This window comes from Peromyscus californicus, unplaced genomic scaffold, assembly GCF_007827085.1.
Source record: "Peromyscus californicus insignis strain IS unplaced genomic scaffold, ASM782708v3 Scaffold_6__1_contigs__length_162567912, whole genome shotgun sequence".
Lineage (NCBI taxonomy): Eukaryota > Metazoa > Chordata > Mammalia > Rodentia > Cricetidae > Peromyscus > Peromyscus californicus.
The window spans coordinates 4916093-4942518 of NW_026294584.1; the positions used below are offsets into that span (position 1 = coordinate 4916093).

Genomic DNA, 26426 nt, shown 5'->3' on the forward strand with positions numbered 1-26426 from the left:
TAAATCTTGCCTCCAAAGATCATTTCGAGAATATCTCAACATGGCCTTACGTGCACCATTTCATGTTGTCAGCAATTGCACTAATGCATGTTCTTTTGGAAGAGAAAGCTTTGAACATGTATAATATGGTTAGAAACATTAGGTGTCCTAAATGTAGTCAACTCCACAAAGCTTTTGTTGTTTCATGTCTTCTAAGGACTTCTAGTCACATAGTGAAAGGGAAAAATCAGTAGCCATCTTGAGAGATGCCCCTCCCCGCAAAGGTATTTGCTAACTAGCAGTTTTAGAACTGACCAGAAGTTGAACTCATGGGAAGATAAGGCTGAAATAATAAATCTATATATCCTGGACTTGGTAAACCAGGATATGGGGAGTAATGGACTCACCTGACCAGAAATTGAACTTATGGGAAAATAGGACTAGAACAATAAAATCTGAATGTCTATATCCTGGTCTCAGCAAAAGCAGGACATAGAGAGTAAAAAATTTATGTCTCTGTAGATACCCTGAGTCCTGTTAGCTATGAGTAACCTCATGCTTATAGTCCAGCCAGTAACTTCAAAGAACTACCTCACCCCTAGCCCCCCTCGTCCAATCCCAAGGTATGTAACTCTCTGGATGTAAACCTTTCCTATATAAACCCCTTTAAGTGAGTGCTTGGGGCATCCTCCTTCACCCTCTATGTTGAGTGTTTGGAATACAGATCAAGCCTGGGGCTTGCTTTGTTATTTAAAAAAGAAAAACAAAAACCTCTGTGTGCTTGCATCAGATATTGGCTCTGTGGTGGTCTTGCCTGGGGGTCTTGTGACCTGGGCACAACAATAGGACATTCTTGTTTCTGGACTGCCCCCTATCTCTGGGTTGGCAACAGGTTAGAGCTGCCCCTGTGGAGCTCATAGTTAATGCAGTGGAGTGGTAAGGGTGATAATAAAACTGTTTGGCCAATTAAGGCCTGAAAATTGTGAGTGCTTGAAGAAAAACATGTAGACACTATGGATCACACAACAGCATGGGCAGAATCTGGTCAGAGGGACAATGTAAAAGGCCTCTGTGCCAGTGACTTCTCTAAGGGTATAATGCAGAAGAAGGAAGCACGTGTCCAGCTGCATGAAGGTGTGGCTTGGGGGTAGGGGCTGAGCAGGAAACTGAGATAAGCAGAAGTAGGAATGAGAGTGAGATGAAGTACAGCCAGCTTGAACAAGTTGCAGAATCAGGTTTGTAGCAGACTCCACTTGAGGTAGGGTGCAAAAGTACTTAACAGATAAGGCTCACATAGGCTTCATGCATTTGGTATATAAAAGTAAAGTTGGTATTTTTCATGCCTGTCCTTGTTAGGATTACTGCTGCTGTGATGAAACACCATGATTTAAAGCAACTTAGGGAAGAAAAGGTTTATTTGGCTTATACTTATTATTCATCACTGAAAGAAGTCAAACATGTCAAGAACCTGGCAGCAGGAACTGATGCAGAGGCTATGGAGAGGTGTTGCTTACTGCCTTGTTCCACATGGCTTGCTCAGAATACTTTTATAAAACCCAGGACCACCCAGGAATGACACCCTCACAATAGGCTGGTCCCTCCCCCATCAATCACTAATTAAGAAAATACCCTACAGGCTTGCCTACAGCCTGACCTTATGGAGGCATTTTCTTAATTGAGGTTGCCTCTTCTGTGACGAGTTTAGCTTGTGTCAAGTTGACATAAAACTATACAACACAATGTCTTAAATGCCTAAATGAACAATTCTGAAACAGGAAATTAGGCTGGAGAGAAGGATCAGCAGTTAGAAGTGCTTACTGCTTTTACAGAAGAAGCAGGTTCAAGTCTCAGAACTGACAGGGCAGATCACAATCATTTGTAACTCCAGTTCCAGGGGATCCAATGTTCTCTTCTGGCCTCCACAGGCTCCAGGCACACACTAGGTGCACATACATGCATCTGGGCATAAACACTCATACACTTAAAACAACATTTATGAATTTAAAAGGCAGTCAAGCCAATAACTTTTGGCAACAACTTCTAAATACACTATCTGCTTTTTTGTTAATGTATAGCTATATATTACTGTTCATGAAACCTGTATTTATCATATATATAACACATTTATCTTGAGATTGCAATTGACCAGTAGATCTATTCAAAATGGTGATAGATTACAGATAGTTTCTTTTGCCATTTTTCTGTTTAGTTATTTCATTGGTACAAATGTTATGCTAATAACAATTACCATTAATCTTTTCCTGTGCCTAATTAGCATATAAAGAATGGGTATTTTTTTCTATAGCAATTTTCAAACTAAGTTTGCTTTTGTTGCTTTTTGCCCACTTTCTCAACCAACCTCTATCACCTCCCCTGTGGGTCCTCCCACCCCAGTGGGTGCTCCAACCCCAGTGTGTGCTCCAACCCCAGTGGGTGCTCCCGCCCCTGTGGGTCCTCTCACCCCAGTGGATGCTCCCACCCCAGTGGGTGCTCCAACCCCAGTTGTGCTCCAACCCCAGTGGGTGCTCCCGCCCCTGTGGGTGCTCCCGCCCCTGTGGGTCCTCCCACCCCAGTGGGTCCTCCTGCCCCTGTGGGACCTCCCACCCCAGTAGCCCCTTTCTGCTTTCATTTGACATGTGTTCTCTGGGCCCTCAATGCCTTTTGTTGCCCTCCTTTGTCTATGTCTGCTCCAGTAGCCCTTATTTACATACACACAAACATCAGAAGTCAGGATATGAGTGTAGAAAGAATACACAATTCTGTCTTTCTAAGTATTGTTACCTCACTGACTATAATAGTTTCCAGATCCACCCATTTTCCTACATAATATCCTGTATAGTTGAGGAAAATCACATTGTGTATAAATGCCACATTCTCCTTATCAATTTTTTTTTTGATGGAAATCTGGGCTGGTTACATCTCCTTGCCATTGTGTATCATTTTTGGGCATTTTTCACCAGGTAAACCTTAGTTCCATCTTATCTCCCATCAGATAAAAGTTTCCAGTTGTAGCTTTCAAATGCAATTTCAAAAGTACTCAATGAAATAGTTACTGAATTTCAGTGATCTAAAAAAGTTTTGATTTCAACATTTCACAAAAGAGCAAAGACAGCTTAAAATATCAGCTTTGCTGGATGACATTTCCACGTCAAGCTTTCCTTTCTTGACTGCTGAAGAATGTTATTTTATTACAAATTTGATTACATTTGATTTTGTTTGACTATCTCTGAAGAAAGTCTTTCTTCAAATGACAGTAAAAACAAACGAATTGCAAGGGCAGCACCTAGGATTGTTAACAAATGCCAAACCCGGACAAGCGATTGGCATTACTGACTTCAAAAAAAAATGCTCTAGTGGTTTCATTTAACTCTATTTGTATGTGTGTACTTTCAGAGAAAGGGATTCAAATGCCAGACCATGATCACTGTGGAAGCTCTTCCTTGGTATTAACATTTCTTCAGGTAGGAAGCACACCGAAGGTAGACTCAAACTCTGCTTGGCTTCCTCAAATCTTGTAAAATGTTTACCCTCCCCACCCCTGGCCCATTATGATTTTGTCTTTGGTCTCAGCTGTCATTTGTGCTTTGTCTTGATATTCAACCTGCTTGTCTAAAATGGCCTGCTGCTCCTGTCCCCTCAAAAGGTCGCCTCTCAGCTAATCCCTGGCATGAATCTCTGGCCTGCTCAAATCATTTTTGTTACATGGCTTCATTCAGTTGTTTTCAGTCTGCAGTCTTCCTTTCCTTGTGTTTGGTCCACCTGTGGAAAATATTGGAACTGTGTTGACATCCCATAATTTTGTTCAAGTCACCAACTGTCTTTGGTATCACGAGCTTATTAGTATTTTCACAAAGCATGTCTCCTGACACCCAGTGCCAGCTGGTAGGGTGGGACCTGGTCTTTGAGCCCATCTTCCTGTGCACAAGTGGCATTGACCTTCCTTAGGAAACTCAAGGACGACGCAGTGTGATTGACAACAGCAGAGCAGTGATAGGATGTGGGATTCTCTAGACTGCGGTAGGTGATGCACATCACGGGGAAATCCAAGGTGGAGGGGTGGGAAAGAAGCACAGTGAACCACTGAAAGGCTTATTCTGCGTGTGATGTGCAGACAGGGCACCAGAGCTTTTTTGAACAGGAAATGGAAGTTGCTTCTGCTCCTGAGTAAGATGCTTTCCAACTGCCTGCTCTATTCTGATCATGTCAACTCTGTATTTAGTTTTTCTGTTTGGAAAACATTAACAGCAAAATTTTCTTCAAGGAAAAGCTTTTTCTTTTTTTCTAGAAAATGTACTGTTTAGAAATTCAGAGCCTATCTTTTATCATAGTCACAATGGATATTTCCACACTACACAGAATCTCATAGATTCTGCAGAGCATTAGAATGAATGCTTTCTGTGGTGGGCATTTTCCTCAGTTCGAAATGTGTAACCTCATCTGATGGACATGTTTGCTGGTAAGCGGGAGATGAACAAAAGCTGAGGCACAGCTTTTCTGTGACTCTATCTTAATAAAGATCTCCTGACTTTTGAAGGTTTACCTACTGTGATCAAAGTCCTAGAAAGGCTCTCAGAATCTGGTCCATGTTTCATCACTAAGAAAACACTTCAGTGAATCTGCTAGCACTTGCAGTTTTGAGATCTCAAGAGGGTGTCTGCTTCAACCTGCATGTCCAAATTAAAAATAAATAAAAATAAAAAAATTGTAAAGGAGCAAAAATATTTAGGACTGAATAAAAACAGCAACCACATTTTGGATAATAATGTCTTTCTCTCTTTTTAAAATCAGATCCTTGGCCAATGTACCAAGACACAAGTTCAAGAGGTTGGATTTTCCCTTTTCAGGCTGACAACATAATTAACACCTACAAAAGCCACAAACACATACTCCCCGTAGTGTTTTAATCTTTATTATTGTAGGCACAGCCCTTTTAACAGTCTAACACAATGCCATGTTATACGCTCATGTCCTGTTCAACTGCCAGACAAGATCTTTGTTTACTTCCACAAAGCAGAGTTGAATATTTACAGAAATATACATATTCAAAGGATAATAATCTCCACAAAGAAAACGATTACAGATTCTCTAAAAAATGAGAAGCAACATTAGCAAATGAGGCAATTACAGTCAGATCAAAGACAGGTAACAAACTTCCTGTTTCAGGAGGAATGGAGCTTGTCCTGTGTGTTTCTTGATTGTTAGAACAGACATAAAACAAAGCATGTGGGGAAGCTGGTGCTGGTTTGAAGATCAAAATTTTTTTGAAATGCAATTATGAGAAAATGTTCAGATTTCTCCAGGCGTAAAATGCCTAAAAGTAACCTATAAATATAACATTTACCGTAGACAGAATTCTAAGAGGGCCCTGCCATACCCACATCATACCACACTTGCCCTCTGAATGTGGGTAGAACTATGATTATGATGCTTTTAAACCTACATTTGGTTTTGTTGTACCATAAAGGCTAAAGTCACTAGATGATGATGTTATACTGTGCAAGACAAACTAAGCTTGCTGAAGAAAGTTACACCTAGCCATGAAGAAGAAAACTGCCATGCTATAGAGACAGGTATTTGTGGAGGACAATTGAAGCCACTAGAGATAAACATGACCTTTTCTTGATATGTAGCAAGAAATCAGGGGCTGGCATGGAGTGATGACTCAGTGAGTGCATTGTTTGCTATGCAAGAACAAAGCCCCAAGTTCAGATCTTTAGAGGCTACAGAAAAGCTGTACACACACACACACACACACACACACACACACACACACACACACACACACACACACTCAAAACAATTACAGTTTTAAAAAGGCATGAACACAGGAACTGCCCCTTACAATCACAAGGACTGAGACTGTCTGCAGTTGGTGACATTGGAAGATTGCCAAGCCTCTGATGAGCTGAAAGCCCCAGGAAATACCTTTATTTCAGCCCAATGAGACCTTGAAAGAACTTAGCCAGCAGCTGCCAAGACTCCTGATGCTGGAAATCAGGATATATTGAATTTGTGTTGTTTGGTTTGTTTTTCTATGTTTGTGATTGTTTGTTGATTAATAAATACATTCTTTGTGTTATGGTATCCAAAATGCTCCGATGTATCTATTAAACACTAGACCAACAAGGTGGGTTGTAGGACAGAACCTCAGTCTCAGCCAATGAAAATGTGGTTGATGGCTCTGTTCAAACTCATTTATGTTTTACTCCAAGGAATCATCAAGATGAATATTTTCATATCCCTAATCAGGACAGGGTGAAAATTTCTGCTAATGCCTATAATACAGGCTAACAGAAAGTTCACATTGGTGCAGAGAAAATCTTAGTCTTAAAACCTAGTGCCAGAAGAGCCAAAAGCCTCTGATGCTTGGAACTCATGCATGTCATAAATCCTGCTTTTGTCATCGATAAAGTAAAGATGTAGTTCCACTGTTGGGCCTGTGCTTCAGCCAGCTTTCTGGATGATTCTCTGGCTTGCAGAATTTTTTGTTCCTATTTAATAATACCTTACCATACATGTGGATGTGGGTTTGGAAGGATCTAGGTTGAGACTGGGGCGCCTTTTAAAATAAAAGATAATTTAAATTATGTAAATCTTTTACAGGAACTTCAGAAGGACCATACACTGAGGTCTTCAAAGCTTGAGTCCGAGGAAATTCATTTCTGCTTCCTTTTTTTTATGGTTCTTACACATGTTCGGCTAACTTCAAAATTCCTACAACAGCCCTCTGTACTCTGTTTCCACTCTTCTCTCTAGAAACTTTCCTATCAGGACTAAAAATCATTTCTTCACTCTTAAAATGAGAGTAAGATAAAGAAGAGTGAGACATACACATACACATACACACACTCATGCACAACGCATTGATACACTCATGCACACACACATATCTCAAATCCACATTCCCTTTGATTTCTAAACTCATTTTTTTCTTCATCTTAATTGGTAACTTCTTCCAAGAGTTGTTAAGCACACTATTTCTTACTGTTTAAATTTTTTTACACCTGGTTTCATTCTTAATCCTTTGTGAAATAGTTAGACAGTCTCCCAACAAGGGAACAGAAGCTGTCTCCTGGCCCAGTCTAGTCAGACACATCTCACTGAGTGTGTAAGAGACATTCACACTCCCTCTCCTAGCACAGACCATCTTTTTAAAAAGGACATTTTAAAACTCACAGAAATGTGTACCACGGCAATGACTACATTTAGGTCACTAGAGAGATTTTTCAATCCTCCTCCACATAGGTTAGGTTGTGCATGCATGTGTTTGGGTGTGTTTACTTAAGAATTGTGCAGGTTAGCTGTAGCTATTATGCTATGCAGACACCTTCAAAAATTCAGCTTCTATTTTTTTAAAGGCAATTTCCTATACCCCTCAGTACCCTTGTGAAAACTAAAAAAAATTGACAATAATTTGTTAATATATTCTACCACATAGTACATATTAATATTTAATTGTCATTAAATGACTTTTAACTATTTTTCTTATATTATGAACTAATTTTCTGATGCTATACAGCATTTCATCACATCCTGCAAACCTGATCTGGAACCACCACTCTCCCCTTTTCCATGCCCACATGTCATTTGGAAGGCAGGTCAGTTGTAGCTGAAGTTTCCTTGTGTCCTGGCTTGCCGGCATTCGGGACAAATCTCTCCCACTCACATCCCCCAAGTAAACACACAGAGACTTATATTATTTATAAACTGTATGGACATGGCAGGCTTCTTGCTAACTGTTCTTATATCTTAAATTAACCCATTTTTATAAATCTATACCTTGCCATGTGGCTTGTGGCTTACTGGTATCTTACATCATGCTTCTCCTCATGGCGGCTGGCAGCGTCCCCTGACTCAGTCTTCTTCTCCCCTGCCTTCTCCTCTCTCTTGTCCCGCCTACACTGTACTTCCTGCCTGGCTACTGGCCAATCAGCATTTTATTTATCAATCAGTCATAGCATACAGGACATCCCACAGCAGTCAGTTTTGTCTTTGGAACGGCCTGTGTTGTAGATTTATCTGATTTGTTTCAATTTAATGTTATACATTTCATAAAAACACAAACAAACAAAATCTCAATTTAAATATTTTGGAAAATTTCATGTAAGTGACAGTGATTGATTCATATTCTATACAAGGAGGAGGTCCCTAAATCAGATGGTCTTATGATAAATGGATAAGATAGCATTTCCCCTTTGTAATTAGTAATCAGTTAGTGGGGGTGATGGGCAGACAATCTTCCACCCAAGGGTCTTAACATCTATTGGGACCATGTAGTCTATGGGAGTGCAGGGTGGGCCCCACTTTCTTCCTGAGAAGCTTTTTAATCTTGACATTATCAAAATTACCCAGGCTCCATCTCCATCTTTGCTCTATTTCCCCCTTTTATTCTGGTTCCTTACCACACGGCTCTGCTTTGGATCCTCTTTAGACCCTGCCATTTCTTGGAGCTCCTTGTAAGCTGGACCACTTGTAGGTAATTAGGATTGCTGCTCATTAAAATAGTGAAAGAGGGAAATGGAATGTGCATTTTAATGCAAGGGATTAGAAAGCAAAAAGATTCTTATTGTTTCTCTTTAAATTTTAATGTGAGATTTGGAGAAATTTATCTCCAAATATTACCAACCATTAGAGTTGAAACTTTGGAATATTATATTTTAAAATATTCAACCACATAGAGTTTAAAGATTGTTTTTATTAGTATGAAGACTTTTCAAGCTTCATTCAACTATTATTCTAATAGTAAAGCAGAGGAAGATGTCTCCCACCTCACTGGCAGTGGAAAGTTCCTGGCCTTTTCATGGCTAGTCCCTCAGCACTTAGTGAAGACCTGATGGGTGGGCTTTCTAGCACATGACTGATCCCTTGTTGAAATACCTATCAAGAAGATCTTTTATGTTTTCCTATTTCATTTTGCTCAAAAAATAGATGTATAGTTTATGAAACCTTCATATGACCATTTACTAGGCTTATAATTGCATTTTTACAAGATTAAAATATATACCAACCTCAGATACACTGCCAGTCAAACATACTGAAGATCTGCAGCTATTAAATCCAATTAAAATCTTCCAGGAAGGGAAACTATTCCTATATACACGTGTGTGCACACATGTGAAAGCATATGTGTGCAATGGTGCAGCTGTGGAGGTCAGAAGACTACGTTGTGGAGTAAAGTATTTCCTTCCAGTGTGGGTTTCAGTGATCAGACTTGGGTCATCAGGCTTGGTCTGCAGCATGTTTACCTACTGAGGCATCTTGCTGGCCCTGTCATTTGAATTTGTATATTACCGGATTAAATGCCCAGAAACCACTCAGTAAACACTCATGAAAATCTCTGCAGTTTCCCCTAAGTTATTTATACACCCTGCATTTTGTGTTTATTAAAAATTTAATTTCCTTTAGTTAGACTTTACATAAAAGTTGATAACCAGAGTTTAAGCAGAAAACAATTATTCATCATTAAAATTATATTTTAAACATTTATTTATTTATTTATTTATTTATTTATTTATTTATTTATTTATTTATTTAGCTTCAAAAGGTGGGCATTGTTTACTTTAAGCAACAGTCCAGGACTGAGAAGTACAAGTTTCAAGGATGAGACTGTCTTCATAGTCAAGCACCAGCGTCATGCACTTGGCATTGAGTTATTCCATTAGGATGTCCCTGTGGGACCCGTGCACCAGCCCCACTCTGGGACTGCCTCCTTGTGTGCTTCACCGTGCAACTCCAGGCAGCTTGCTCACACACCTGAAGCCTTCCTCTGCACCTGATGGCTCTGCCTAGCAGCTGGCCAGTCACAGCACTCTGGCTTCTTTCCTTTTGCAGGCAGCAGGGTGAGGTGCGGGTGCTTTTATCATTCCACATGGCACAGGAAGGTGCACTTAGCCAACGACACTGTGATGGTGGGGTGACACCAAGGAGCGTGCATCACAGACAACTGGTACAGGGGCTGCAGGACTGCAGCTGCTGTCTGTCCCACCACAGTAAGCCATGTACAGCATCAAAAGCCCTGGTACAAAGGCGTCTCTAACAACATCAGGAACCAGATCATTTGTTCTTAAAAACAGTCTACTACTCCAGTCTACTACTAGAAAACACTCATGCCATGGCCCACAGACCCAGAAGTCAGACAAGAAAAAGGAAGAGAGAAAGTGGGAGAAGGGGGGGGGGGGGAAGGACAGCAATACATAAAGTGCTTCTCTTTTAATGAAACAAATCCAAAAGATGTACAGTCAGGCTCACGTTGTGCAGTTCACAAGCATGGAAAAACAAACAAACAGGAGAGAGTTCCAACAGAAGAAGCTAACCCAAGACCAGGCTGGACTTGCCACCAGGGGGGTTTCTCCTGGATGGCGCTGGGGCCGGGGCCAATGGGCTGGGCACAGGAGCAGCAGGCACAGGCTTCTCTTCCATCTGCCCCAGGTTGGCTTGGAAGTCTGTGTCCGCATTTTCATGCATATCACCTTCTCCCTTGAGGTCTAAGAAGTCTCCAGAGCTTGCTTCAGAAGAGTTACTTCTCTGTGCTCCAGGCGACTCCGAATCTTCCCTGCCACCACTAGACTTGGCACCTGCTGACTTCGCCCAAGACGGAGGGTTTTCTTCAGGTGTCCCAAAGATGCTAGAGGCCATCTTGTTCTTCCTCACAGGCTGTTCTGATGGCTCATCAAAGCCTAGTGAAAAATTGGACCCGCCACCTGGAGGCTGCAAAACCCGAGAGCTGTTCCTGCTGTTGGGGTCCACACCCTTGAAGGTAGTGGTAGTGGTCATGGCGCCAAGGGGCGAGGTAGGCTGGCGCAGGGAGACCGCCGAGGGGACTGGGACCAAACGGCGTAGACCGCTCCGCAATCGAGACCAGCCGCGCTCCACGAGCCTCTGCCCATTTATTTATTTTTATTTTGTGTGTATGAGTGCCTTATATGCATGCACATATATCTACCATGTGTATAAGGTTCCCATAGAGGCCAGAAGATAGCACTGGATCCCTTGGAACTGGAGTTACATGTGTTTATGGGCCAGTATGTGGGTGTTGAGTACTGAACCCAGGTCCTTTGCGAGAACCCCAAGTTCTCTTAACTGGTGGGCCACCTTACCATTCACAAAAACGTTAATTTCAAAAAGTAGCTTGAAGATAACTCTCAGTACTCGATATGTATTATAAAGTCAAATGATTAAATATATTTGTAGATCTTACAGTAAAATATATTTTCATGTTTTAAATAAACATACAAAATATTTGATTATCTATAGCATACTGTCTCTTGAACTTGCAGATAAATAGCAGTTTAATGTTCAGTTATAAATGCATAAAATTAAGGCTATCTATTGCATAGCTTACTTAATTCAAAATTTCATTTCTAAGAAGAATAATCATGATTGTAAAATATACCATTGAGATTTCAAAAATTATACCACTTAGAATATTCAGATTTTTCAGCCTATCAGCCAGGATAAGGGATTTGGAGGGAACATTTTGAACAATTTGATCCTTAATTAAAATAAAACTCCATGAAAGAAAATGAATATTATTTAAAATGAAAATAATTGAGAGAAGTCATTCCATTAGGCAACATTCTTAGTAGACTAACATTTACATCTTGCTGTGATTACAGAACAATTATCTACAATTCACTTTATGGAGTGTGTGTTCCCAATGTACATCATAAACCATTATAAGTTTTATGTTTGTTTTCAAGAATAAAATCTGTCAATTTATTGGTTACAGTAGGAGGATACATTAGCTTACCGGGCTGTTAATGCCATATACTGTGGGTTGAGGAAAATAGGAACATATTTTTTCACAGTTCTAGAACTTAGAAGTCTGAAATTGAGGGCTATGTTTCTCTGGAAACGTTCAGGAAGGCTCTATTTCAGGCTCATTTCCTACTTTCAGAGCATCATGTTTCCACTATTTTGTGGCATTTGCCCCATGTACCAGGTTGTGTTCAAATCTTTGGAAAACATCAGTTATATTGGATTAGAGGCTAATTCCACCATGACTTCATCTTAAATAATTACATCTACAATGACTTTTTTTCTAAGGGTCATATTATAATACACAAGGAGTTAGAGCTACAACATATGAACTTTTGGTAGGTCCCACTTTATCCCCAAACAAAAATTTGTTTGTATTTTTTCTTATAACAAAATATATTAGCGCAAGCTATCCACTTAATGTAATATAGCCATACAAAACACACACACACACAGACAACACAACACAACACATTCCACGGTTCCATAATTATCATTCACTGTTTTTGTGAAGTTTTCATTAAGTAAACATGAATGATAAGTATAAAAAAAAATTCACCTTAGTTTTTGTTGATCTCACTTAAAATAAGAACAGAAAAACCACACTTTCTTGCTTTCAGTGGTATTCCAAACTGCTACCTACTTTCACTGATTCCCAAATGCCTGGCCACACCTATCTTTGGATTGTAAAGCATGAATTTTAAGGGAAATGTCGGCTTTTTTGAGATGGACCACATGTTGACGTTGTTACAGGCATATCATCACACCTTAGTAGTTCCCTCAAAGCATTCAGGTTCCAGGGAGCTATGATGCAGCTCTGTTGGAAGAGTGCCTGTCTACTATACACCATCAAAATGGGGTCCAGTGACACCCCTGCAGTAGCAGCACTGGAGAGGCAGGTGGAGGCAGGAGGAATGTTCAGGGACATTCTTAGCCACATACTGAGTTCAAGGCCAAAGTTGCTCGAAATGAGATCTCAAAAATTAAATAAATACAATGCAATAATTTCAGGGCTTGTCCAATCACATATTCCCTGGCAATTTACAACCTAGTTTCCTTGGGCATCTCTACCACCCAGGTGTAGTCAATCACCAAAAATCTAATCCTTATTTAAGGTCAATTGATTAACTCTGTCATATCTGTAGAAGTTGAGAAGGAGCAGATGGGTGTAGGAAAAGAAAGTTTTAAACAGAATTATACAATTAAAAGATAAGGGTGGGTTGTAGAAAATGCAGTGGAAGTTATAAGCCAAAGAGAGCAATGCTGTGAATTGTTAAGCTACAGTTAGATAATTTTTTCTTTCAGTTTGGCATTAGAGACATTCAATTAATGTTAAGAATAGAAACTATCTATCATCTTTGGCAGCTTATATACTTTTCAAAATGTCAACATTTGCAAATAGGTAAGAAACATGAGGGGCACACTTACCAGACAGGTAAAAATCCAAAGGAGAAATTAAATGCCTGTTTATTTAGTATGGAAAATATTATATTAATTGGATATGATTTTTAAAGTTGATTCAAAGAAGGTAACACTCAAAGGGAATAGTGCATGGGTTTATACTACTATATACTTATTAATATTACTGCCATTCATTATTGATATAATTCTGTATCTTAAAATAAATAGATCAATCAACAAAATTTAATAGTTAATTTTCTTATATAAAGACATTTTTTAGAAAAAGTGTTTTTTGTATAATTCACAGAAAACCTGTAAAGTAATGAATGAGCTCCCTCATATACACAGAGGTTGGCACTGAAATGTATCAAACATTCAAGGAGCTGGAAGAACACAGCATGTTCCTCCCACGGCAAAACAGATAGTGCTGCTCCAGTGAGTTGACTCTCAGTGTTTCATGTTAAAGCACATTTCCCAGCTTGACATGGTTGGGATGTGGAGGACCATTTAAGAGGTAAGCCAGTGAGAGCTCTTGGGTCACTGGGGGTCTCCCTTTGAAGTGACCTAGCCTCCTCTGCCATGCATTTTCACCATGATAGAGTGTGCTGCAGCAGACCCACCCAGCTGTCAATGTGTCATACATAGACATCTCCACATCTACATCCCCTTTCTTAAGATGTGCTTGTTAGGCATCTGTTACAGTCCTGGAAAACTGAATAACACTCTTGAATGTGAAAATTTACAATGATGTGGAAGGAATTTGCCATGTAAAATCATAAAATACATTATAGAACTAAAATTTAAATGTAATTTTATATAAAAAACAGCACTTATGGAGCAGGATTTTTATTCTTATTTATTCTTTGAAATTTTTGCACATGTATATAATGGTTCTTGGTTGTACCCGCCCATCAACTCTCCAAACACACTTCTGCTGGGACCTCCCTACCACATGTCCCCCTAACTTCATGTCCTCCTTACTCACTGAGTCCAGTTAGTGTTGCCTATATGTTCATAGGCCTAGGGTCATCCACTCTGGTTTAGGCAACCCAAGAGTTGCCTCACATCTAAAGAAAAGTGACGCCACTTTAATAGAAGCCATCAGCTACATATAGCTCCTCAGTGACAGATGGGGCCTTGCGTGATCCCCAAGTCCATGCTGTAGTTTTAAGTCCATGCTGGATCTTTGTCAGATCTTATGTAGGCAACCACAGCTACTGTGAGTCCATCTGTGTCATGTGTAGAGGACATAATTTCACATCACTTATCCCCGTTTTACTGACTTACATTCTTCCCATGTCTCTTATCCAGTGTTCCCTGAGCCTTGAGGCAGTCGGAGGAGCTGGTGTAAGATGCCCCATCCATGAGTGAGCACTCAGAGTCAATTATTTTTAGCATTTTGAAGAGCATTATGCCTCTGCATTAACTACTTCTCACTATAAGAAATGTTTTTGACCAATGTTGGGAGCAGCACAAATCTATGGATATAAACATAAATATATAGAAGGCTATTTGACAACATGAACATCAATAGGTTTTATTTCAGGCGTAGGACTTAAAAACACTAGTTTTACAATTTTTACATTAATGAATATGAATTCCCCTCTGTGGAACAGGCCTCAAATCTAATCAAAAGAGCATAAACAGTCTGCCACCATTGCACCAAAGTGCACACTGACTGTAACATCAGTCTTGTAGCATTTAAGGTCCAGTCTTGGATAAGACCATGTCTTTTCTCCTCTAGCAACATGCACCAGCAGGAATCACTTAAGTCTTCATCAACACCAATCTGATTTTCTTTTGTTTTGCAGCAAAATTGTGTGATGTCTTCTGCAACAGAGTCTTACCTTTTAGTTATGGCACATCCAAGAGCCATGGCAATAATCTATATTATTTCATTTCGGTTACAAGTATGTATGATCTATATATGGTCTATGTGTATCATATGTATTCTGGATTATTATATAGATGGATTTCTTTACTACAAGCTCTAATAAAAATAAAAAAGTGAATACTTCTGTTATACATGGTTGAAGAAATGAATTAACTATATTTTGCCTTCCTGGTAAAGATGTATCAAAAATCTAAACAAATCATTATAGCAAATTTCCATGCATTCTCCAGCTCTGAAAGAATAGTTGAAGTTTTCAAAAGTCAATCACAAAGAAAGAGGATCACTAACTTGAATTCTCACCACTAAAGTCTATAGTTTAGAAAGTAGTCAAAAGTGAAGGGACATGGATAAGCCAATGCAACATAATGTCCTCAACAAAGACAGGAAGAGAGCCTTAATATATAAACAGAACTTACGTATCAATTTGAAAAGCACGGATTCAATAACTATAGACCAGCAGTTCTCAGAGACCATCGGAAAACAGACACTTACATTACAATTCATAGGAGTAGCAAAATTACAGTTATGAAGTTGCAACAAAAGTAATTTTATGGTTGGGGTCACCATAGCACAAGGAACTGTATTAAAGGGCCATGGCATAAGGAAGGTTGAGAACCATCACTCTAGACCATTTCAGAGCAGAGAATTGAATAGAAATGTTTACATTCACTAAAAAATTAAAAATAGAAAGCAACAAAATGGTCCTTTTCTTATCAAATTTTGTAAGAAATGTCGAAAAAGATGGAAACTTTATTAGAGTCAATGTAAATTGATACACACCATTTACTTTTCCTGTTGAGAAATATATCTAGGACCTAGAATGCTATTTTTCTTTGACCCAGTAATTCCATTTTATAGAATTTCTCCAAAAGGAGTAGTTTGAAATATGCACCATAGTTCAGCTATTCTTGTTATTTCTTATAATGATGCTAATTATATGCTCCGCACGCCGTTAAGTAGAGCGACCTGCAGTAAATGCATGTTGTCATTTGAATACATTTAAATGGAATAGAAAAAAAATCAGTCTATAACCAAAATAAGCTGAATCAAAACTTTCTACTTTTAAGCAGGAAAGATGATTGGAAGAAAGTCAGTAAACAGTGATTTTTCTCTGAGTGGAGACATAGTGGAGATTGTGATTAATTTAAAATTTCTTCTTTATATTCATTTCTCTGTTTGTCCACACACTTTAAATAAGTGTATATTCTTTCTCTAACACTAACAGTTCCATTTACTTTGAAGCCAACCAAACTCCCTGTTGCCTTTCTGGTCCTGCCACACTCTGGTTCTCTAATGAGTTCCCTAAATGAGGAGATTAGAATGGCTTCAAATTAACACATTCGTTTGTTTTCCTTATCTAAATTGGTTCTTTGAAAAATGGATACCTGAAGGTGTTGTAAACCATTCATTTAAGTACAATTAAGCAATCCTCTCGCTACTTTCCCTTTTGTGCTAAAGAGTTTTTTCTTATTGTAAACCTTGGAGGTAGTGCTCACTTCTGGTGTTTTCATTCATAGTGTGTTTCACCTGCTAGGAACCAAAATTTCCAGAAGCTAACAAACCTGATAAGATAATAGCTTCCCATTAAACATAAGTTAATAAGTTAATACTGTGTAAGATAACAAAGCTCGCAACGTAAATGTAAATGTTATCTTTTCAGGTTTAGTATAATGTGTGTTGACTACTTATATTTCAAATGAATGTGGTGGACACAGTGGAGTTGGACTCAAATGTCCCTTTAAATAATACCTGGTGTCTTAGCAGAGACTGCCTGGGTCATCTTGCCTAATGTCTCACTTGGTGCTGGGGAGCCCACACCCACTAGCAGACTCGGATGGAAAAACTAAAGGACTTGTCCCTGCAGTCTGATTTATGAGATCTCTGAAGGGCCATCTTTTGGGGTCTACACAGCAGTTAGCACTTTCCTTATGCCCTGTATGTCCTGACATTGTTTCCTTCCTTCTGTTTTACAAATACTGACCTTAGAGACCCATTGTAAGCAAATCGCACGCAAGGCAAACTCCAGAGAACCAAGCCTGATCTGATTCTATGAATCAGTATGCCGGACACAGATGGCTAGTGGACTCCTGGATAAATTTTGGATTTTTTTAATGTCATAAATGAAAAATGGAGAATTAGAGATACAGTTTTAATACTGGGAAAAACCCAAATCAAATTCACCTTAAAGCATTATAGACTATGCATGAATATCACTGGTTATCATTATTAAAGGCTATTAGTTTATAATTTTTATGACGTACCATAATCCGTATTCAGGAGAATTTGAAAATAATTAATTTTGAGACATTTTTGTGAGAATCTTCTAAACAAAAATACGTTTCTATTGCAAGCTCTTGAACAGTTTAATGAAATGTTGGATACACTGAAAGCTGGATTTGCCTTTTGTGATCTCAGCCAAGCAGCTGATTCGAGACCCTGCTCTGATCCTCTTGTGACAAACAAGATCATGTGGTTTAGCAAACTGAACCTTGACAATGGCACTTCTCACAGTGTTTAAAACGTTGTGGAAACAGCCACTAAGTGCTGACCCAGCCTGCTGGTCCTTGTGCTGAAGCTCTTTGCTGCCCTCTGTAGACAACTCAAACTGACGATGGTGAAGTCCTTAAGGAGCACACCGCTCACTTTTTTAGTTCTACTGTAGTCCTGAGAGTTTAACTGAATCATGGACTAAATGGAGGATCTCTTAGTCAATGAGGGCTTAGGAATTCTTTTCTGAGATCTGTGTTTTATCATGCCAGTGCATTCCTATATGTTTAAATCATTGCACCAAATTAAAGCTACGCGTTTGAAAACACTGGAAACTTGAAAATACGGCAAAGGCATGTATACACACATATGTACATTGCAGAATCAGCAGTTTTCATTTTTGAGATTTCATCATTGTATGTATTAACCATGTTTACAGAGTAAAATACTTCTAGACCTTGGTATGGACAGGTTATTTTGTAATACAACCTAGAAAATCTAGGAAACAAATCAGAAATAAATGGGATTATATCAAATTAAAAATCTTCTTCATAAAACCGTAAAAATCAAGAAACAAATATAGAATGGGAGAAATATTTACAAACTGTACATTTGAACAGATATATAAAGAAAAACAACTGATTAGAAGAAAACACATATTGAGAAAATGGGCAAGAAACTTTGGTAGGCATGTCACAAAAGAAGACATAGAAAAAAAGCTGGCAAGAATGTTAGGAATACTTATTGCTCTTAGTCATCAGAGAAATGCACATCAAACCACCATGAAGTAAAATCTCACCCTAATCCAAATGGCTGTTATTAAAAAAAATAATAATAATGCCAATGATGACTTGAGGAACGAAGAACTGCTTTACACTGCTGGTGGGAATACACATTAGGAAAGCCACAAGGAAAGAAGTTACTCAAAAAACCTAAAATACAACAACTGGAGCATAAAAATGGCATTCATATGGAGAGAAATGAATCGATATGTCCAAAGGTACTCCCATCTCTTCATTTATCGTAGCAGTGTTCATAACAGTCAAGAAAGGGAAAGAACTTAAGTGTCCATAAACCAGCGACTGGAGAAGGAAAAGGTGTTGCATCTACTCCGTGGAAGACTACCCAGCCATTAAAACAAATGGAATCTTTCCTTTGCAGCAGCATGGAGGAACCTGGAAAATATCACCTTAAATGAAATAATTAAAAGACAAGAAGACAAGTGCTGTCAATTTTCACGTGTGTGAAAGCTATATAAGCTATTCTGGAGATGTAGTGTAGAAAATTGATCAGAGACTAGGAAGGGAAAAGAGGTCGTAAAACACAGAAGATTTTGGTTGTGATGAATGAAAATATAGCCAAATAAGGTGACAACTCAGAATAATATACTTAGCTGTCTTTAACAACAATTCATTTTAAATATCAAATACCCAGAAAACATGGTTTTATAGGTACCTAATTACAAAGGCGTGATAAATGTTTGAAGTGATAGATATGTAATAACCCTGATTTGATCACTACTTACAGCAAGTGTTTATCATACTCTATCCCCTAAATATTAATGATTACATATAAATTCAAATGAAATACATTAAGAGTCATATGACTTACAGTAGAAATATCCTCTGACTGAAAATATAAGCTAATGGCTGTATTTTCACTTAATAGTCTTCCCTGCCTTCAGATTGGTGCTTGTGATTGCCTCCATGCTATTTTCTAGGAAGAGATTAACTCTGTTATTGCAATTCAGTTTCAAATTATTTTGATGAGACATTTCTATGTACTCTGCCATGCTATAGGTATCATGCGAAAGATGTAAGAATAGTAACAATGACAGCCAACAGATGAGTGCTTACAGTGTGCATGACACCACTTAATCTTGAAACTTTGCAAGGTCTTTGAATTTGTCTAGCTCATAGTTTTGTTGAGAATAGCATTATCTGAATTTTCACCAATAGTTATACATTTCCACAAACTGACTTAAGCACAAGAAGGGTTGTGTACACTTTATAATACTCATTTTCTCCTGGAGGTAATTTTATTTTTATTTAAGTTGTCTGTACCTTAAGTTTATTATGTTTGTCTTTTAGACCATGTGTCCAAGAGTACTTCCCAAGAGAGAGTTAACTGGTACATATATTTTCTCTAAATATGACACCTTCTCTTACTTTGTAAAGATTATGCTATATAATTTTGAACAAAATAGGAACCTGAAAGTCCCTTATTTCTAGACATCTTTTTACATATGTAATAGTTATGGGAAACTCCCATGACTTCATCTTTGTGTACTGAACTAGTCTTAGATGATACACATAATAATGGATCATCATCAGTTAGTGAAAGCAGTACATATTATCTAGTGATAATGATGGAATAAAAAAGTTGAAGAGATTTGCAGTTATGTTGATTAATGAAAACTGGAAAATAGGTTTTGATGATTGTGAAAATATTAAAGAACTATATTAAAATAGCTTTGGTATACTTAAAAGAAGACCACTTCAGAATATTTATAAAATATTACAGTGTATCACTGACATTATTGTTTGTTTCCTAAAATCATCTTCAAACTACTTTAACAAATCTTTCTGATGCATTACTGAGATCTGTGTGATCTCAGACTGATTCTGATCCCTGCTCTCTTCTACATGTGCTAAGCACCCACTGCACAGACAAAGGTCTGACCCTCTCAGTCTGACTTAGGTCCAGAGGATCTTTTGGGATAGATTCATAATACCGTTTGACATTTTCCTCTGCTCAATCTTTGCTTCTTGTATTCTGTTCTGAAAATATTAACCCCCAAAGCAAGAGAAAACATCTATTGTCATAATGTGACTAAAGAAGGGTTTCTACATAGTATGAGGTAAATATTTCTAGAAAGTTAATTATTTTATAAACTACTAAATGATTAAGCAATTAGCATAAATGTTAAAGATTTATTTTAGAAAATTTATTATTTGTGCGAAAATATATTTGCCTGAGAAAAGTTAAGCAGCAGGAAGCATCAAGGAGGGGTCACCTTGGTGCGATCTACAATAAGATAGCTGGCTCACTGGGAGGTCTTACAGGGCCTGGGCATGGGGGTGTACGCACAAGTGTTGCACAGTGAGAGAACTGCAAGAGTCCTCAAGTGGAACCTTTTTGTCTTGATGGAACAGTGGAAAGATTGGTTTAGTTGAAGATATTCCTAGCCCAATGCATATACTAATATTTTCAGATTGATGTATTTTCCTATTTTTAAACAGATTAAATAGGAAAAAGAGCAAAGTCTCATTTCTTATCCTTGTCTCCAGGGAGATAAGCTCATATTACTCCTACATAAACTCCATTGCAATCATTTTTATTTGTTGGAGATTCTTTCAGAGTTCCTTTGAAAGATAAAAAATAAAGTGGGAATCTTTATCACTACGTTTCGTAGAAGTCAGGACACTGTATTATGGGGTCCTTGGTGTCAACCTCCTCACATAGTATTATTCCAGTATCTTTAGCTATTAAGACACAGAAATATCCCTGACACACGTTGATGGTTTAAACATATTTGATTTTATGGATGTTTAGTTGTTTAGTTCTTAACCCATGGGTACTAGAATTATTTTATCATAAAAGTATTTCATTTAAATATTTTGCCAAATATTTTTAAATGAAATTAAAAAACAGAAATTTCAAAGAACCATGCACATTCTGAAAATCCCAGTAAAAATCCCATCTACATGGTAGAAACAACCATAATCTGGATGCCTGGGATTCTAATTGTCAGGGGAACATTAATAAGCCTCACTAGGAACTGCCCTTTACCCTAGCATGGCTTTCTCTCATGGAACAGCCTCTGGCCAAGAGGAAGGCTCTAAAGACCCAAGTCTTTGTTCTCTACTGAGACAACTTTTGGGTGTGGGGAGTGTGGGGGATGTAGGGGTATGTGGGAGAGATGTGGGAGGTATGGGAGTGTGGGTGTGTGTGAGAGATGTGGGAGGTATGGGGGTGTGTGGGTGCGTGAGAGGTATGGGTGTGTGTGGGTGTGTGGGAGGCATAGGGGATATAGGTGTGCATGAGAGATGTGGGAGGTATGGGGGTGTGGGAGAGATGTGGGAGATATGGGGGTGTGGGGTGTGGAGGTGTGGGGGAGATGTGGGTGTGTGTGGGAGACGTGGGAGGTATGGGGATGTGGGGGTGTGTGGGAGGCATGGGGGTTGTGGGGTGTATGTGTTGAATCTCACTTAAATTGAGATATTTAAATAGATTTAGTCTAAAGGAAGCAAAACTAAGGTTGATCTTATTACAGTGTTGGTGATTTTAGTCAGCATTTTAAACATTTTGATCTTTCTATCATTTTTGTTTGAAAAAACTTACAATATTTTGTTATTTTAAGTTTTAATTGTGCATTAGAGAGAGAGAGAGAGAGAGAGAGAGAGAGAGAGAGAGAGAGAGAGAGAGACTCCTATATGTTCTTCTGTCAAACAGTATGTACAATTCTCTTGGCACTTTTTGTGATGTTGGAGTTTGATGGGACCTTTTACATGCTAGCCAAGCACTCTGCTACTAAGCCATGCCTCTAGCCCCCTACATTTTTTTTTTTTTTTGCTGTGGCTGTAAAGTTTTTTCAAAGCACAAATTTTGAAAATATTTTCTCCCACTCTGAAGTGTCATTTTAATTTTCCTAAGAATTTTTTCAAAGAAGTTTCACATCATTTCTAAAAAACTAAAATATCTTAATTGCCCGATTCCTGCAGCACTATTCAAGGTACAGGTACAGTACAAGAGAACTCAGAGACTGCCAAAGGACAAGTGGATACTTAATGTGGCACATAAAAACCTTATAGCACTACCTATCCCTTCAAAAGAAGAGTCTGTGACAACTTGGATGACCTGGAAGACAGAGCATGACTGAAATAAGCCAGGAGCAGCAGAACATTGGTGTGTGGACTATAAAGACATCCGGGGTAGAGAAAACAGTGGTTACCAGAGGTAAGAGGTAAGGAGGAGGGAGAGTGGGAAGAAGTGAACTAAAGAGCACTAGGTTCCAGTGAGAAGGGATAAGTCTTCGACCTCTATTGCCCAGGAGGTGACCATTAATAATAATGAATACTGCACATTTCAAAATTGGTAAAAGAATACATTTGATTCTAATTACAAAAGCTTACCTGAAGTGGTAAACATGCTATTTGATTTGATGTAAAATATTTTATAATATATACATATTATTAAAGGATCACACTATATCCCATAGAATTAATGGAATTAGTAATTTGTCAATTAATTTTTTTAAATCTAAAAACTGGACAGATTTTTCATTATACCAGCTATATAGCCGTCTACTGTCACTGCAGGTAGGTCATAAAAATGTACAAAATGATTATATTTATTTGGTGAAATAACTTATAAGAGACAAGACAACTTATTTCTTTTTTAAATTTTTAAAAAATTATTTATTTATTTTACAGCCTGACTGCAGTTTCCTCTCCTTCCTCTCCTCCTAGTCCTTCCCCCGACCCCCTCTGTTCCCACCCCCCAATTCACTTCTTCTGTGTTCTGTTCAGAAAATGGCAGGTCTCCCATGAGTATCAACAATCATGGCATATCAAGTTGCAGTAAGACTAAGCACCTCCCCTTGTATTAAGGCTGGGTAAGGTGACCCAGTATGAGGAATAGGGTCCCAAAAGCCATCAAAAGACTTAGAGACAGTCCCTATTCCCGCTGTTAGGAGTTTCACAAGACGACCAAGCTACACAGCTGTCACATATATGCAGAGGGCTTAGGTCAGTCTCATACAGGCTCCCTGGCTGTCAGTTCAGTCTCTGTGAGCCCAGGTTAACTGGTTCTGTGGGTTTTATTGTGGTGTCCTTGACCCCTCTGGCTCCTACAATCATTTTTTTTTATTTCTTAACCCTCACATGAGTTTCTTGTACAAGTCATAAAACAAAATATTTTTAAAATTTTTTCAATCTTTTATAAACTGAAATGAGTATTAACTGAAATTCTAATTCCACTAATTTTAAGACACTTTCACTGTAGTTGACATTTCAGGTGTTTTGTTTTGTTTTTTTTTCATCCTTAAACAGAAATGAGACTTGATCTGACATGTGATAGAGAAATGAATGAAAATTCAGAATATCTTGTCCCAGATATGTAACATGATTCAAAAGTAGGAAAATATGGTAATAAACTTAACAGAATCCATCAAGAAAGAAAGCAGGCAGGACCAAGAGACAACATCCAAAGTCCTGGCAGCTCATGAGCAGGAGGTGGTCTTGGAGAACAACAATGCAGATGTTGTTGAACTCGAGTTTGTGCCCAGCTTTGCTGATCAGTAATCAGAGTATGTCTTACCATCTCTCCCCTTTTGTGAGTAGAGTATCTTAGACATTGATTCTGGGGAGGAATGATGAAATTACAAACCCATTGGTTTGACATTTCCAGACAGAAGGCTCTATGGATCTAACAAAGTCTACTGGCTTCCATTCAGAGGAATGAGATTTCCCATTGACAACAACAATAAACCCCGACAAAGATTATTTTTACAAGTTTTTATGGTAGAAAATTTACAGCACATAGAAGAGAACAAAAGGCACAATGGGCAGCTGTGCTCTCATCAGCAGGTGATCATGATGGTAGCAAGGGATGCCTAGACCCTGGAATGCTGCCTGCATCAGCTTTCTTTATAATAGAGTTGGATACTATACTGGCTGGGTTCGTGTTTCAACATGACATCAGCTAGAGTCATCAGAGGAAGGGGCCTCAGTTGAGGAAATGCCTCTGCGAGACCCAGCTGTAAGGCATTTTCTCATGTGATCAATGTGGGAGGGTCCAGCCCATGATGAGTGGTGTCATCCCTTGGTTGCTAGTCCTGGGTTCTATAAGAAGGTGGGCTGAGCAAGCCATGGGAAGCAAGACAGTAAGCAGCACTCCTCCTTGGCCTCTGCATCAGCTCCTGCCTCCAGGATCCTGCCCTGTTTGAGTTCCTGTCTTGAATTCCTTTGGTGATGAATAGCAATGCTGAAGTGTAAGCCTAATAAACCCTTTCCTCCCCAACTTGTTTTTTGGTCATGGTGTTTCATCATAGCAATAGAAACCCTAGCTAAGACAGGTACCAAATCAGAGATATGTTTTTAGCTAACAACAGATGATTATATAGCTAGTAACCGATGATGTTTTCTAAAGAAATCAATTAATTGATGAATGAATCATTCTCCATTAATCCAACTCATTTAACTTCCCAGAAGCTGAGTCTTCCTTTGAGAAAAGATGAATATTATGAAGTGAATGTCATACTAGGAAATTATTCAGAGAACTCTATCCCCTGGAAACCTGTTCAAGGGCTAGCACTTCAGAGAAAAATCAGGCTATTTTTCTGAATTCTTGTTAAGACAGAAAACCATAGTAATGGAAGCTCCTAAGTGGAGTAAGGAGCAAGGAACACTGTTGGGTGCTCATTGCTGGCGAAATTAAAATGATCAGACCTGAGTTTCCTGTGATATCCTGCTGCTTGGACATCACCCTGCACCTTAAGACATGGTACATGTGTGAGCTGAAAGCATTAAAAGTATGTTTTTTTTGTAGAAAGGCTAGATCCAAATCAATGCAATTTAATCTCTTTTGGTGGTGGATCTCAGGTCTTAAAGATCCCTTCAGGTGCTTGCTTCTGCAGCACATTTGCTAAAATTGGAACAGAGAAGATTAGCATGGCACTTGTAAAAGGATGACATGAGAATTTGTGAAGTGGATCGTGTGGGTATCATTCCACAGGACCAGTAGTTACAGCACGTTCTAGATGGAGTAGATACTAGGGTGGGTCAACCTAAGGCCTAGCTGTGGGCCTGGATGGTAGCCAAGCCGGTGAGTCCAGGCCCCTGTGGCCACCCACCTTGGTCGCAGGAGTGGGGTCAGCTCTTGTGAATGCATGCCCTCAGTGTCAGTTCATCCTGGCCTGTGGTGAGGGGTGGGGGCTATCTCTCCAGCGTGGTGCTGGCACCAGATCTCTTGCTGTAGTGTCCATTGAGAGGCAAGACAGTGGCAGCCACAGGTTATGCCCCAGAGGAGTTCCAGTGAGGATCCAGTGATGATGGTGTACCAGAAACCAGAGGCCTTGACCCAGACCAGTGACTATTGCAATAAACATTTGCCAGTAAAACTGATGGGACAATGGGGTGTACTATGTGGCAGACTGAAGTCTCCATTGCCAGCAGGATGAATGAAGAGGTGTTGGAGAAGCAGGAAAGAAAGAGAAACAAAGAGACTTTTATGTTGAAGTGTTTTTTGCTTTTGCTTTTGTTCAGTTGCTTGCATCCTTTGATTTGTTTCCTTATGTGAGGGGCGTGGCATGGATGAGGGGAGGATATGGGGGGACTTGGAGGTGAACAGAATTGGGGTGCATGATGTGAAACTCCCAAAGAGTCAATAAAGAAGTTTAAAAAAATTATACTTAAAAAATTTTGTGAAGTGTTCCAGTTCCATATGTTTTGGCCACCATAAGTCCAGCCTCCAACTCAGGTGGAGATCCCCTGCTCAACCACTGACCAGAAAGGAAACAGAAAACAAGGAACAAAATGCCCATCCAACAAAGACAAACTCCAGAAATTGGCACCAGGACCTATAATCACTCCAAACCCAGATTTCTAGGCACCAGCATAAGAACACAAACACCATAAGAACAAAATCAATAAGAACATATTGCACACAGGAAAAAAATATTAAAAGCTGCAAGGGAAAAGGAGCAAGTAACAAATAAATGCAGTTAGAATTACATCTGACTTCTCAATGTAGACTCTAAAATCCAGACAGCCTGGACAGATATGCTGTACACTCTAAGAGACCACAGTTGCCAGCCCAGACTACTATACCCTACAAAACTTTCAATCGACATGGAAAAAAAAGATAAACCATGATAAAGTCAAATTTAAACAATATCTATCCACAA

General features: G+C 38.9%; 2 protein-coding genes and 1 non-coding gene across 12 annotated transcripts in view; 1 reads left to right on the forward strand and 2 right to left on the reverse strand.

Annotated features, from left to right (window-relative positions):
- The window catches only part of Magi2 (membrane associated guanylate kinase, WW and PDZ domain containing 2), a 1438220-nt gene that overhangs the window by 1128510 nt on the left and 283284 nt on the right, over nucleotides 1-26426 (reverse strand). The gene's annotated exons all lie outside the window — the stretch shown is intronic.
- On the reverse strand, nucleotides 10174-10860 carry LOC128098738 (jupiter microtubule associated homolog 1). Its single transcript, XM_052720135.1, has one exon. It carries the CDS (start codon nucleotides 10750-10752, stop codon nucleotides 10288-10290), a length of 465 nt encoding a protein of 154 aa, XP_052576095.1. The 5' UTR covers nucleotides 10753-10860; the 3' UTR covers nucleotides 10174-10287.
- Nucleotides 25142-25243, forward strand: LOC128100181 (U6 spliceosomal RNA). Its single transcript, XR_008214699.1, has one exon. It is a non-coding gene; the product is annotated as a U6 spliceosomal RNA (small nuclear RNA).